The sequence below is a fragment of the Syngnathus acus genome, chromosome 9 (assembly GCF_901709675.1).
Source record: "Syngnathus acus chromosome 9, fSynAcu1.2, whole genome shotgun sequence".
Classification (NCBI taxonomy): domain Eukaryota; kingdom Metazoa; phylum Chordata; class Actinopteri; order Syngnathiformes; family Syngnathidae; genus Syngnathus; species Syngnathus acus.
Window position 1 is genome coordinate 7,791,842 of NC_051094.1, and position 16,033 is coordinate 7,807,874.

Genomic DNA, 16,033 nt, shown 5'->3' on the forward strand with positions numbered 1-16,033 from the left:
ATATTATAATCGCAGGTCTGCCTGATGCCTCGTTTAGCAATAAAGAATCGAATTACTCTTCCATCCTAATTATCATCATTGGAATAATCACAGTATCGTTTTCATTGTCAGTCGGGCATATTGCAAGTCACATCACTATTTTGACCCTTGTAGCCACATAAGCCTGACAGTGATTCCGCTCCTGACAACCTGCATCCAGGGACCTGCTTAAATTGGCCCCATAAATGGATCAAATCACCCGTGCTTTTTTTTTCCCCTGCACACCATCAGCTCATTTCAGAAGCCAGTGAAATATAGATGCTATCATGACCGTCCAAATACACTTCCAAATGGACAGGTGCTTATCATCATGATGGTGTCTCACCCACACATTCATGCGCTCCCCCCCTCCCACTCCCTCTCTCAGTCTCCAAGGCCATTGAAGTTGTGCAATCGTTATGCGCACCCACCACTATCTACGACCACTTTGTCGTGATGTACACAGCACCTAAAACTGCACTCATCACTCTCAGGGTGGGGGGGGACCTCATTCCCTTGTCGGTGAAACGCATCAAAAGCTTTATTTTTTTCCCAAAATCATCGTTCGCAGGTTTTTTTGGGGTTTTTTTTTTTTAAATTGCATTGCTGGCCAGAAATGTTGTGACCCACGGGCTTTGGGTTCCACACCCCCTGCTCTAAAGCAACAGTGCCACACTATGGAGGCAGCAAAGACGGCGGTACGTGATTTATTCCTCTCTCCTGTTCTCCAGCACTGCAGATGCTTGCGATGGATACTCTGCCTATCCTCGCTGCAATTTTTGAAGATGACCCTTTTAACACCATTCCTTTGATCATAAAAGTAAAATAAAAATCGTGCAATCGCTCAAGATGACATTCCGGATGTGTCGCACCCTGCGGGTCTTTTCTATTGATCAACCCGCGTAAAGAGACGACACCTTCCTCTACGAGGCGATGCGTGCCATTCAAGTTCAGGGACAAGTTCAAATGGAAAGTTGACGCAAAGGAGACATCTTTTTTTGCCCAAGAATACAACCAAGCACGCATAATTTGAGTTTCTGAACCAAGACAAAACAGTCCAAATTTCTTACCAATGTGGATGATGGAGTCCGAAAGCGCACACTTCCACTCGTGGCTCCAAATGACAGCCATGAGCAACACAGTGCGAAAAACTCTCATGGTGTCCAAATAGATGGATGGACTGACAAGATGAATAGATAGTCTCCTCCCTATTTAAAAGCAGAGCAAATCCAAGAAAAAGCCGAGTCTGGGGTTTTTCTTTTTTTTTTTTTTAGTCCATCTGTGAGGAGCAGCTCACTCTTCGCGGGGATGCAAGAAGAAGAGGAGCAGGAAGAAGAAGAGGAGGGGGGGGATAAGTGCTGGTCCTCCCCAGTGTTAAATCATCGCATGGCAAAAAGGAGAGGCGCGAAAGCCGCAGACGGCGAGCTGCAGCGGAGGGAGGAGAGAACAAATCTGCAAGCCTGCGCTGCCTCAGCTTCAGCTGCACGCTCTTCAAACGCGACGCAAAATCCAAACTCAATCAAGCAATCCAAGCACCAAAACTTCCAGAATTTTCATTTCCCCCATTGGTTCCCTGTCACGCACTTTTCGTCCGAGGCTGGAACACACACCATAGTCCCAAACTGAGGAGAAAAAAAAATGCTCCTAGGAAAACCAGGAAATGAAGTGTACAGTGTACACTTTGCTTTTCCACAACAGGGTGGCAGGATCCAAAAGGAGGAAGAGAAGCAGCGATGATGCGCAAAGCCTCGCTCCGCACTCTGCACTCTGTATGCGGGGACTCGCGTTAAGCCCCGGCGTGCGCACAGAGAGGATGGGGAAGGGGAGGTGCGTTGTGTGCCTGTTGTGTGTCTGTGTGTGTGGTGAGAAGGAGGGGGGGGGCGAGCGAGCGATAGAGAGCAGAACGCAAGAGAGACAGAGAAAGAAAGAGAGAGAGAGAGAGCGAGAGAGAGACAGAGGCAGAGATCTGGCATTACATTGCTGAGGACCATGGATGCTCACTTCCATCATCCCTCCATCATCTCTCTCTCTTTCTTTCTCACTCTCTCTCTCATTTATCTTCAGGGTAGATAACTGCCCCTCATTGAGAATTGGTGCCGTTCGAGTTATGCCTATGAAATTGTTCTAATGACAAATCAAAGGTTGATGGTGACTGTGCCTGGTACACTGGTCAGCAGGAAAAGGGACAAGCAATTTCCACCAACAGGTCTCCCGCATTTTCTATTGTCGTCACCCGTATGCTTTTTGAATAACAAATGCCCACAAAGCTATTTGAATGACAAGGCAAAGGCAGACTTGACAGTTGGATAGAGTCAGCAGGAACAGGGACTTACCTTCATCCATCCTCAACGGAGTCGCAGGTGAGCTGGAGCCTATGCCAGCTGGCTTCGGCCAAGAAGCGGGATCAACCCTCAACTGGCCGCCAGTCAAACACTGGGAAAAGAAAAAGAAAGAATTCCAATCAACAGGCGGGAGAAGACATCTACATACATTGAGCTCTGGTGCTGTTCTGTCAAAAATGTCATCGTAGTGTAGACCAGTTAGTCAGCAGGAACAAGGTAATTCCCATCAATAAGTCTCTGCAGATGGCCGCACATATTGAATTTTGCCCGACGTTTCGACGTTCAATTGAATTCAGGCAAAAAGGGCAATAAGCACTCTGTATTCAAAATACACAATGCACAAAAGCAGAACGGCGCCATCTGGTGCCACCTTTGATTTTTAATTTAACTATTGTGCTCTGTATTATACATAAACAAGAATTGGGTAAAGAAAGACAACAGTGCCATATGGTGTGGCACTACCACAAAATGAACTTAATGACTAACCATTTTTAACAGTTTTAATACGGTGTCAAATTGCATTCCATTATTTTGTAGATGATGTTACTAAGGCTAATGTTACGAGCTGCCATTTTGTGTTTTTCACGGTTTGCAAAGTACTTCCATTTTAAATAAAGTAGCGATTTCTTTCTTGGGTAAACTCAGCCAAATTTAAAGAAGAAAAGAAAAACATTCATTTCTTCTCTATGGAAGTGCATTGCTGCTAATGAGCTTTTCTTTTCACTCAATTTTGAAAGAAGATGGCCCTCCTTTCATAAAAAAAAACAACCGGGTAAAATATTCATATGCATCCGTACATTGAGGCCAAAAAAGAACCGCATAACCTTTTAATTCTGATACTTTCTCCAAGGATTTAGCCATCAGTCATTGCTGACATCCGGTCGCCCCCTCCTATCTGCAATCAAGTGTTTGTCCAACGCCGTCCTCCCCTGAAGGGCTCCTCTTAATCGGCCTCAGACGTTGGATTAGGGATTAGGAGGATTGGGAGCTGCTGGCTAGCCTCGCACAGACGCATTCAAGGAACGGGACAAGAAGAAGGAGAAGAAAAAGTGATAGGCCCACTAATACCGTCAAAGCTGGTCTGGCTTCTGCTCTTGTGGCGCTATTGATTATCATTTGTTATTTGGGTGTCTGGAGACGGCGAAAAATGTGAAAGAGAAGAATTCATGCTTTTCAAAACAACAATAGCTACTATGCTTGTATTTTAGTCAAACAACCCTGATGGACTCTACAGCTCAACATTTCTTGGGTGAACGTTTTGTGTTTTTATGATGAACATTGCCCAAGACAACAGTTGCCGTATTATTTTACCAATGTAATACAGAAAATACACCACAAGTTGCAATTAGTGCAGTTCAATTTTTGGCCTCCACATTAATCAAAGTTTAACATATTATAAACATTCCAACGCAAAGGAATTTAACATCATTGGAAATGACCCCACCTAAAAAATTTAATAAGAAACGTCGTCGCATTATGTATTTTCCTGCCTTAGCAGTACTGGAAGGAAGAAAAAAAAAACTCCCGGGCTAAAATGAGCAACATTATTCTCACTAATGGAACCACAGCCTACATCAGAGAGTAACAGTTTGATTTATTTTGACTTTGATCAAAAAAGTCTTTCCTATTTTTCCCCACCAAACATCCAAAGCAAAAAAGCAACCAGCGGGCCGACCTCAGACCTCGGCCATGTGATAAAACGCTTGGCTTGCCACTGAGCAAAGAGACGGACATAACCTTGAGGTGGCGCTCAGTCAACTGCGCAGCGGAGTTCAAGTCTTGTGTGGAAATGTTTGGCTTGAAAGCCAGAAAATATTCCGTACACCATCTGTGTTGACTCAAACCATCATCAGCCCTTCATTGCCAAAAAAAGGATGGTCTCGTTATGACATGACACACTTTTTTGAATCATTTTCTGCACACAATCTCAGATTTTTACGATAAGCAATAGCCACCTTGTTTCCGTAGAAACAGAAGCCTCAAGCCTAATACGGTCAATAGCCATTACTCTTCCCAGTTGACTCCATGATAATAATAAACGACCCAGGTCACCATTACAGGATGACTTGCTTCTCTAATGTTCATTAATTATTTTTTTTTTTTTTGTAATCATTTGTGTTCCTTTTGAGTCATGCTAACCCCTTTTGAACCGTTTTCAGCATTCTTCGGCAGAGGAGGTGCTATTTTATGTGCGTGGTTGTGAATCAAAGCCTCTTTACAACAGCACCATTGTTTTTTTTTTTCCTTCATCTACACCTTTTATTTTTTTAGAAGCATTCAAAGTATTTTTGTTGGTTTGCCCATAACCACAAATTTGTTAGACCTACTATCCACTACTACCGTGCAGATCATATGACATCATCATATGGTAAAGTTGTCAAGCAATCCCTTGACTATTTACCTGTGACTGTACCTCCTTGTGGACTGATATTTTCACACTCCCCACAGCTAAAACTTTGGCGAAAGTGAAAACATATCAAAAACGACTTCATATATGAATTCTATAAATATTTCAGGGCCATGAGGGAAGTTAACGCCTTTTTGCGGATTGTCTTCAGAACTGCTGCAGTAGTAATCCAACAGAGGTTTGGCAACATCACCCACAGCCTTGATTGGAAAGGAATATGCAAAACTGCATCTTTTATTGTTGGGCCGTGGACGAGCAATGAACTGAGCCGCGCGCACAAAGTGTATAATACAACAGTCTCTTGTGAAGCCAAACACAGGGACACAAAACAGGTCTCTCAGGTGATGTACTTTTATGTTGGATTGTTATGTTACTCTGTTTAATAGAATCAACATTTAATGCTTTCATTTCTTGGAGCAGTTTGAATGGGAGGTGATATTTATGCTTTCCTATCTGAAACAGGTCATGAAGGTTGAGTTCTGTGTTTATAATGCCCTACATCTAATACAAAATGTCAAAAATAAATACATGAATTAAAGTCAACTGCTTTCTGTGCCTTACCAATATTTTATTTCATATTTTTTTATATTTGTCAATTAAAGGTGTGCCTTACAATACCTGGCTTACCATAACCACATATTTCATTTAATTGTAAAACAAGATAGATTTGATATTTCCTTGAAGGTGATTGGCCACCCTGTGTCCTTATACATAAGCATCACAAAGATGAGATTGTGCTCTATTTCTTACCATGACAATTTAGTCGCCCATCTTGTCCCCTTCCAGTCTGAACTGCATGCAGAGCGTCACTGTGTGGGAGAGAAAGAAGAAAAATATACAAAATTGCAAAATAAGAGTCTTCAGTGGAAATCAAATTGTTGATGAAAATTGGCTTCCATTTTTATAATGTGGCAATCCTCTAAAGTGGCAAAGATAAAAGCAGCTCATTGCCTCGTACAAAGAAGTCAACCGGGCGGACGGTGAAAGCCGACATCACAACTGCTTATTAGCGTTGTACAAGTGCGTGTCAATCGGCTAGCTTTGTGCGAGACAGTTACACAAATGCTTTCCATTCACCAATGTGGCTGAGTGGAGTTGAAGTTGTTCAAAATTAATTTTCCCGTGGGATATCATGGAAACAGAAACAATCACTTTTGTGCTAGTTATTAAGCGCTATGCTTTCAACAACCTTCCTTTTACATTACTGTCTCATCCATCCTTCATTAATTAGATTGCGCTCATTTGAGTACCATCCCCTGTGCTATATTATCACTACACTAGTCAGTGGCAACCTGACACAAAACCAACAAAAAGCTCAAACGTTTAAGCTCACAGGCCTCAAACTCAAAAGTTTGCCCATGCATGCTTTGCAGACATTTTCTAACATCACACGTAATTTCAGCCCCGGAGCTCCAAGGCACAGACCGCCCAAGATTAAAGGTAGCTAACACTGCACATCCTTTTAGTTCTCTTATTCTGAAACCCATTCACACATCTGTTGCGCCAATTCTAACTGACGCTAACTTTACACACACAACGGCAATCGTGGGAGGCTTTCCCCTCGGGCTTTGTTGCCATTACAAGTAACAGTTGTGACAGCTCTTTGCCTCTTTAATGTGGTATTTTTAGATCAACAATGTGCGGTACACTTCGGGTCATTGTTTCCAGTCGTATATAATTTTTTGCTGCTTTCAGTATTAAATGATTGTGACTCTGTAATACTTAGTAACAAAGGTCTGTCTAAGAATATATTTAAAGTCTGTTAGATTGTCTGGGGAGAAAATGTACTTTGAACCTCATTTTTGGGACACATTTTAGTAACTCCTTGTCAAATTACACATAAAGATGTATTCATTGCTTTGATTGAACAAAGACTGGTTTTGATTTTTGTGATTTTGAGAGAGCGTGCGTGCGCGAGCTTTCGTTTAAACTGAGTCATTGATGGCCTTTGTAAAGCAATTACAGAGTGGTTTTCTTTGCTGGCCTAATTGCTATCCAATATAAAAGAAATATGTATAAAAAATAAAAATTAAAAGGGCCTTTATATAATTGTGAGCAGGGTGGCTACAAAAAAACAACCAAACAACAACAATGGCGACAAATAATTATTACTGCTTTAGTTTAGGAATGTTTAACAGCTGAATGTTGCTTTTAGCTTAAAACCCAACAATGAAAAATCTGCTGAGAATGAGTCATTGAAAAGCTTGTGTTGGTGTGAGCAGACAAGTGTTGCGAAAAAGAGGCGGAAAATCTGCAAGCAGTGTTTAATAAGCAGCTACAAGCTTTGGTCGCATTTTGTGTGTTTTATGGTGATTTCTAATCTACACTCTCCTTTTTGAGGTCTTTCCCATATACCGCTAAATGGCTTTTTACTGGAAGCAAGATGTATGCAACATTAAGATAAGATGATACGTCTAAAAGAGCTTTGGCTTTACACCATGTTTTTTTACATATACATCACTATGACAACAACCAACCACCAACACCACGACCACCAATTTTATTTCACCTGCCCTTAAATAATTATAGATTCTCCACTCAATCATGCGTCTGGTCCTCATGTAAAGACCTCTGAAGGAAGCCATAAAATTAAATCCCTTTATGCCCCCCCACCCTGTGCTGTTAACCCACAAGATAAGAAATGAAGTGGTGGTGGTGGTGGTGAGATTGTAAGACCAAGAGAAAGGAGGTAGAAGATCCTCGCCCCCAGCTATGCTCTTGAAGTGGTGCCGGGTGTTGAGAAAACGTTCTTGAGGGTAATTATAGCACTGCTTTTTCTTTGAATGTCTTAATAGCAGGCAATAGGAGAGCACAAAACAGTTTTGTCGTGGTCACATAAATTAGGGATGGAAATCTTTCTATTGAGGATCTATTTATGAGCTCAGGAGACTCAGCTAGATGTACCCAATACAACCTAATTTTGCTACTTTCAAACAGAAGCTGAGCAACTATTGGACTTGGAGAGATGGACGGAAAGCGTAAAGCCAGATTTTGACTGAAGGCAACATCCGTCCTCATTGGACTCTTGCTGATAGATAGCAGATAAGGATGGGTGGCAGTTGGACTGACGGACAAATATACAAATAGAATAAAACTACAAATGCAGATAGTCCCTGAAGGCACCACCCAACTTCATTAGCTTCCATCAACGGTGTTGGTCTTTTAGAGGACTGCTGACCAACTCAGGTCTTAATCTAAAATGATGACATTCCGAGCAAATGTTTGATTCGTACAACTTTAGGGTTATACTGCTACATGGTGACACAGACTGTCAATCAAATCGTTTATCTCACCACTCAAAGCCTAAACTCCGCCCTTTTACCCCTCCTCCCTTATCGCAAAGGTTTTTTTTTTTCCCCCAAAGTGTTCGGAGAGAGCAACTCGCTGGTCATGTTATGTATAGGAGCTGTCCCCTAGTTGTGGTGCTGAACTACACGCGCAGTATACTGCAGTCGGAGCTGTCCAAAGCCCTGGTGCTGAAACACTACGGCGATGGCTGCCGTTCTATTGCGGCGCGTCCTCACATTAGGGACTCATCCCAGCTGACTTTAAGGCAGGAGACGGAATCCACCCTGTATTGGTCGTTGTCTGGCACTTAAGACAAACAACCATTAACGATATTTACTTTTAGGGGTGATTTACAATGTTGTGGGAAAAGGTGGGAGTATTTGCGCAGAAATGAGAAGATTAAATGCCACACTGGGGGGGACTGAGGTCAAATTTAAAATCAGACCTCAGAACTGTGAGGCATACCTGCTAAACACTATACTGATGTGTGTGAGTGGGGGGGGGGGGGGGGGGGTCATCTTAATCCGTTTCAAATCATGAAACTCAGCGTACTTTGTAATATAGCAAAAAATACCATTTTCATAATGGTATCCGTATTATTTATCATCCAATGTTTATCATATTGTGCCGAGGCTGGCAACAAAAATAGGAGCCTTAAATTTAGATCCCAAGTCATCCATCTCATGGTGAAATAAATGTAAGTCAATAAAATGATACATTATAACTTTGGCAAGGATGAATGTAATATTTTATTTTTATCAAATTGCTAAATATGTTTTGATCAGTATTGTTTGCCCCCACATAATAAAAGAGGTTCATGAGAAACTTTTTCAAGTCATTTTTGTACAAAATGCTACAAAATTCTCAGCACAACAGGCTCATGCGCTTACTTTTAATGACTGAAGTCCCAGCAAGAATCTAAACACCCATTTAACCTGATGGAATAAACAGCAATGACTTTAACCTCACCGCGAAACTGCAGTTAAAAAAAAAAAAGAAAAGAAAAAAAACCTCTAAAATGGCTGCAGTGCTCATAATAAAGCGATTAGGATTCTTCAAGCGTCATTTACCCGAAAAAAGTAATGAAGCCACGTGAGAGTAAGTACATGAAAATAAAAGCACGGGAGTCTTTTCATACAAAGATGTCAGAGTGGAAGGTCCAGTGAAGTGAGGCAGCACACTAATTACATATCGATTGCGGCGTTCACCTTTCTCAAAATGCCATTGCTTTCTTTTTCTAATTTAATCACAGCTGGTGCATACCTCTCTCTGCTGCCATGTTGAGTCAAACATGTTTTTGTACCATATTCAGCCATATACACACTATATATATATATATATTAAAAACTCATGAATGCCCTAGAAATGCTATTAAAGAAGACATTTGATGAAAAAAATTCAATTCAATTGCCCATACAAAATAGTTGTGCCTGGGTGAGGTTTGCTTTCTTTTGTCATTTTTGTAGATAAGACAAAAGGGCGTTTTGCGCCGTGGTGGGGGTGAACACAGCCAACTTGCTTCCATCAAACTACAGCAGTTCCTCTAATTTCCTTTAAATTTACTGTGGGGTCTCTGATCTAAAAGCAGGTGTCCTTTTATAAAGGTACCACAAGAAGATATCCACTTGCGGTTAATTTAACTCTTATTTTTCTGCGATGAAAGAGGGGATAGTTCATTGGTTCTCAGACTGTTTTTTTACACTAAGTCGCACAAGATTAAAATACAATAGCACTCACATACATACACGCACACCAACAGCGTTAATAGCAGGCTGGCTGATGTCCAGCGCAGCTGTGGCTTACATTCCCTCGGGTGCTTTTTTTCCCCTCGTAACCCTCCATGTCTGTCTCTCGTACTTCACCTCCCCACTGATTTCTTCTGACCCACCCTTCTCTCAATATCAACTGCCACAAGGTTGGGATGGACTCACCAAAAGTCAACACACTAAAGTTGATAGGTCAAGTAAATAAAAAGCATGAATCTTCATTTGTAAAACACACATTTGTGTGGCTACTTGTTGCAAGGCAGAGAACTCAATCATGACTGCCACACAGGCCGATAGAACTGACAGGAACCAGAAGTGTTCTTTTTTTCCTCGTCACTTGTTACGAGGCAGAATAGACAGGATTAGTCTTGTAATCAAGACCACATCAACCGAGACCAAGCCATTACTGAGCCTAGAGAGTATCAAGACCAAGACTTAGACATGTATACATAAAAAATAAAAATAAATCACAAAATAAAAACCACAATGATCGGTGTCTTCTTTTTTTTTCATTACGTTTGCAACAAAATCAACAATTATGACAAACAAATTTTAGAAGCAAGAGAATTACATCATGCATCACAATAAAATTAATGCAAGTCAACATTCATTGAATTTACTGCTTTTAAGACAAGTTTCAATGTCTTAGAATATGCTGACTTTATAAAAAATAAAAAAAGCAAACACTTTTGATAATCCATACTTCATTCAGTGTTGTTGACTTTGTACTAGTTCGCAGAGTTTCGGCTTTTAGGGTCATTGCTGAGCCGAATGATCATCTTTCTGCAACTGAAGCACCAAAATAGGACTAAAAATAAATCCCGTTGGTCGCGTCAGCCCACCTACTGATTTTAACTTTGCAATCGTGGTTAATATACTAGTTACTTTACCTGTCCTCAACGTGCAGATGAAAGATGGACGCTGTTGCAGCCAGAAGTTTCCGTTTTGCGCGCACCAGAATTTGCACGTTGCAGCATGTGTCCGCATGCATTTCGCTTGTCAAACATAATCCTTTTGGTTTTAGAACCCAAACTTAATACTGACGAGTTTGTAGCGTCTCCAGTCGTATTTTTCCTCTTTCCGCGTGTGCAGGGCAGCGTGACACGTAGGCGGAAAACAACTTCATCACGCCCCTGGTCATTTGAATCAGGTGTGACAGGGAGATATAGTTGCTAGTGATGCTAGTGATAGTAAAGATAGTTGCTAGTGATGCATGATGTATTTTTGTAGCTGCTCGAATTTGATGTTTACTTGTTTGTTGTTGTACTTGTTTTTGTTGCAAACCGAATAAAAAAAAAAAAGATAGCAGTCATTTTGTGGGTTTGTGTATATGAGTGTGGGGGTTAAAACACTCAAAATGTCAGTTTTTATTTTTTGTGTTTTTCTCATATTCATTGATAGTACATACACACATTTTCAATTTTACTCTGGAGGCTGCAGCAATTGATTGTCATACAAGACAGAAAATAAGGAAATGATCTATTTGTACACATACTAAAAAATATAGGTCAGATTTATATATTATGTTTGAGAAGGTTATGGTTACATAGGAACATTTGTCTTGCCATGGATCCATTTAATCTTTAACGCTGCTTGTCACTTGAATGTCTTTCCTTTTCATCTTCCATCACTGCAGATCTGCTCCAACTTTTTCATGAGGATAATGAATTGCCTTCGTGTGTGTGCATGTGGGAGGGGGGGGAGGTGGTTGTCTGTGCGTGAGAGATGTTTGAAGCAAAGCCAAAATGTTGGCCAATACCAAATCTTTGTTCCTTTCTCACGTAATTGCGACTAATGAATCCGCTTTAATTGCCATCCATCACTCTCCGATCCATATGTGCCATCAATAACAACACCGCAAGACAACCAATGTCATCATACATCATGTGTACATACATGATCCCTAATTAATAAAATAAACAATAAACTGTGCTGTTCCCAAGTAGTTGTTCCGAGCCGACTTCTTTTTCCCCACCAACGCGTTTGCTTAGCTGTTTGTTGCTAGGCAGAATGCACAGGGCTCAATCAAAGATGCACCAGAGAATAATAGGCCAAGCCACTGAGACACAGTGAGCAAGTCAGCAACACATTATATTATTAAGAAAGATAAATGTTTGATGATGGCTGAGTCAAAGTGGTTATGCACTACAGCTATGCATTCCATGAAGTCCCCGTCTACACTATGGTGCAATAAAGTAGCCCATTAAATATTTACAGATGTATGGAAAACAGCGACAGCATTTGCATCCTTCACGGCGGCAACTTTTGCTGTGCTTTCTTATGCAAAGGTGTAAATCCAAACAGGGCCCAAACAAACAATGGCGTGCACACACACGCACTTCACAAAAAAGGATGGCGGTGATCCATTAACAAGATTTACTCGTCTTGTCACCGACCGTCGGTTGCTCGTTATTTCCCCTGACTCGTGTGCCCACTTTGAGCTCGACACAATCTCGGCGCACACAACAAAAGAAGACTCGCATCCTCTGGGTGCCTGACATTTTACTGTATTGTTATTATTGTTATTCAATTCTGAAAATAAATAAATATATAAATACATTTGGTGATGCACTTTGACTTTGGAAACTATTTGTCACAGGTCCTTTTCTGCTCTGAGTACACGACGCAAGTTCAATCCAAGCATATTTGGATAAGTTTAGTGGAGAAGAGGTGGCGCGTTGGTTAGCACGCCCGCTTCACAGTTCAAAGGTACGAGGTGCGATTCAGGCCTTCCTGTGTTGAGTTTGCATGTTCTCCCCGTGTCTGCGTGGATTTCCTCTGGGTGCTCCTCCCACATTCCGGAAAACATGCATGGTAGGCCAGGAGGGGAAAAATATACAGACCAGTTACATACATGTTTCGTCATCTCTGACTTTACAGTACAGACAGAAACAAAGCTGGAGAAGAGGAGAGATAAAATTACAGTGCTAGAGAAAGTTGAGAAAATGGCAAGGTGCGACTCAATGGTGGTAAAAAATGGAACAAATTGAGCTTGCCAACAATGGAAGTGGAGCATTAGGTTTTTTTTTTTTAACAAAACCTCTCGAATCTGCAGTAAGACCACAGAAAATAAGGAATCCGACACTAATATGCTCCAATTCTAGCAGAACAAGTGAGAGTGGAAATCTCTCAATGAGCAAAAAAATGTGCGGGAGTTGAACAAAGAAAGTTCAGCTCTAAAATTGTTTCATTGCTAATAAGAGTTTAATCAAATTGCCCCTCTTTTATCTTTCTAAGTTAAGCAATGTACAATTTTCACACTTTAATTTGTAAAAATGCAAGGGACATAAAATTTGCATTGGATTTGATGAGCCTTAGCACAACTAGTTTGCTCATTACCAGAACATGGTAACATGCCAGTTTAGAGTGATCTACTTTTGTAGTTACCCGATAGAAAAACAAAATAAAGCCTACACAAGTCACTTCCATCCACTTTGTACTGATGTTCTCCGTTTCAGTACATGGATGAGGAAATCATCATCATGGGAGCCAAAATAATAAAAGCCATATTTCATAGCAGATCTTAATATCCTTTGGAGGAAGTCACCGTCACGCCAGCGCCTTATTCAAATGTTGTCTTGTTATCTGATAAAAAAAACAAAAAAAAAACAGCTACAGCGTGATAAATGTAATAAATCTTGTGTTGATTACACTGAAAGTCGCACAGCATATTGGATGTTATGAGATGCAAACAACCTTGTGCATGCAGTGTGAAGGTGTGAAACCAGTCATGTTAGCTTTGCAGGCTTGTGGTCACTGATACTCAACAAGCTTGTCAGTCCAACAAAGAAAATACAGGAAAATGTCAATCAAACTTACAAACTTAATACATAAAGAAAGTTTCAAATGCAAAATCTGAGAACTGTGAGGCAGATGAGCTACACTGTGCTGCTGAGTAGATGAAATGATAATTTAAGTAGAACAGCTTCAGGATTATTTCTATATGTCATTAAATATCAAATGCTAACTTGTCGAACAATCTGATGCCCGATGACTACAAAAGCTGCCACAATTATCTTCCCGTGCAACAGATAAATGAGATCATGATGGACAGTTGACTCGAAGGTGATGGAATGACGATCTGACTTTGTTTTATGGTGACATCTAACACACAGACTGACTTTGAACTAGCAAGAGCCATATGGCTGCATGCTTGGCTTAAGCATGAAACTCTGTGGGGGTGTGCATGTGTGCGTGTGCATGTGTAGCTTCCTTCCCCTCTCTCAGTCACAACAGGCCAGTCAATAATCATGCAGCAAATGAGGCTGCTGTCACTGCTGCACTCCTTCCTCAGAGCGACTTCAAGATCGTCTACCCCCTTTCCCACGAGCCTTCGCTGTTTCTGACCGTGCGCATTTCTGCGTGTGAAGCTGAGCCTCCTCCCGTGTGAAAGTGAAAGAAAAGCCTCCATCTGTAGTCCCAGCATGGCCTATTAAATTAGTGATGTTTCCACATCATCCTGCCAATATTTAAAAATAGCAGAGGTGGAAGGTAGTAGCCTATGTGCAAGTCACGAGTTTAAAAAAAAAACACGCAAATCGAATCATTTCTTGGGTTCAACTCAGTCCAAACATGTACGGTGAATATAAAAAGTCTACACACCTTTTTTCAAATGCAAGTTTTGGTGGGTATGAAAAAAACAAGACCAGAATAAATCATATCTAATTATTTTTCACCATTAATATTGCCTGTAATGAGTGCAACTTCACGAAATATGTTTAATCTTTTCAATAGGGAAGTAAAAACAAAAACAAATAATGAGGTTGCACAAGTGTGCACACCCTCTTGCATTGTGTTCAGAATGTACATTCCACTTTTTAAATGGGAGCCAGTATACAGGAAGTCACACACAAAATGTATCACAAGAACAACGATATTAACCATTTTATATAAACGCACAACAGGCTTATTACTCAGAGTACACATGCTGGAAAAAAATATATACATCAAAATAAGAAGTCACCACAGTGCCACCTGCAAAAAAGGCACCAAAATCAACAATGGGCAAAAAAAAATATTTTTTGTCAATGCAGGCCAAAGATCAGCTCTGTCAAATTCTACAATGTTTATCAATGTTTTGTAGCATCACAGAATGTGTGTTACACTTGTATGTCAGTGTGACAACATCTTTCTCGTTTACAGATTAGAAGTGGTCAAATCTCAGCTGGACGGCACATTGACGGTTCCGGATGTGTTAAGCGTGGGATTAGAGCGGAGGGGCTGAGCGGAATAAATAAATAGGCAGAGTCAGAGAATGGTGGCTGGAATTAAAGTGCGCCACTTTCCTCTGTGCAATTGCAAAAAGGCTCGTTATGGTTTTGTGGATTTTGGAGGACAAGGGCGGAGATTGCGAGTGGGTCGAATAGTGCAGAGCATTGATCAGTGTGGTTCGGAACCATCTGCTTCCTGCACAGGAATAAATTTGTCCCTGGGGTTTTTTCCACATCAAGTACAGAGACGGAACCGAGTGGGCAATGCGAGTCTGTGTGCGTGTGTGCATGAGTACAACGACACCGAGTGCTCCCACCTCAAACACGGAGAAATGCCTGGGCTAAAAATGCCAGCCAAAATGTGTTATGCATTCATGTGAAGTAAGGGATGACAGCAGGGAGGGGGCACCAACATGGCAACCCACACATTATATATGTATGCACGAGCCCTGCCGCGGGTAGCAAAAATTCACCAGCCCCTAAAAAGCTTTATAGTTTACTAGAATTGGCCATTGGTACCACATGACTACTTTTGTCTAAATGAATCTCCATAATTCACATCTACATAAATAGCACCGAGATGCCAGCAGACAAATATAAAGAGTGAATAGGTGATTTTTTTTCAAGGAATAAAAGAGGTCCAGACAAAGGAAAATCAGCAAATATACCAAATGGAGGAATAATGACATGATGTAGATGGTGGGGGACAACAGTTAATGGAGCCAAAACATCTACAGTGATTTAGAGAAATGCCTCAGTGACAGCGTGTGTGTGTGTTTGTGTCACAGACACACACTTGCATACACACTGCTCAGGTGTCACAGTGACACAACTGTTTAGGAGTGCAGCCAGCCCGCGTAGTCAAGTGGAATGGAGAGGCAAATAAATGAAAGTTGTGACACATACACATAACACACACACACACATTACCTTTTACGCCCTGGGTGCTGCAAGCTTGTCATCGCACAAAAGACGAAAGATCGAGGCACTATTCGGACCGAG

General features: G+C 41.1%; 1 protein-coding gene across 5 annotated transcripts in view; it reads right to left on the reverse strand.

Annotated features, from left to right (window-relative positions):
- The window catches only part of grid2 (glutamate receptor, ionotropic, delta 2), a 261,431-nt gene extending 250,415 nt beyond the window's left edge, over window positions 1–11,016 (reverse strand). For 2 of the 5 annotated variants that reach the window (XR_005098888.1, XM_037259605.1), the window contains exons 1-3: window positions 10,712–10,901; window positions 5,518–5,576; window positions 2,352–2,451 (exon numbers count right to left, since the gene is read on the reverse strand). Coding sequence is in view for 4 of the 5 variants with exons in the window: in XM_037259605.1 (XP_037115500.1) it covers window positions 2,352–2,451; window positions 5,518–5,520 (103 nt within the window). In the remaining variant the exon portion in view is untranslated. Of the gene's footprint in view, window positions 1–1,088; window positions 1,799–2,351; window positions 2,452–5,517; window positions 5,577–6,935; window positions 6,949–10,711 lie in introns of those variants that run through there. The other 3 variants (XM_037259602.1, XM_037259604.1, XM_037259603.1) reach the window with 3 other exon arrangements.
- Between the last annotated feature and the right edge of the window lie 5,017 nt (window positions 11,017–16,033).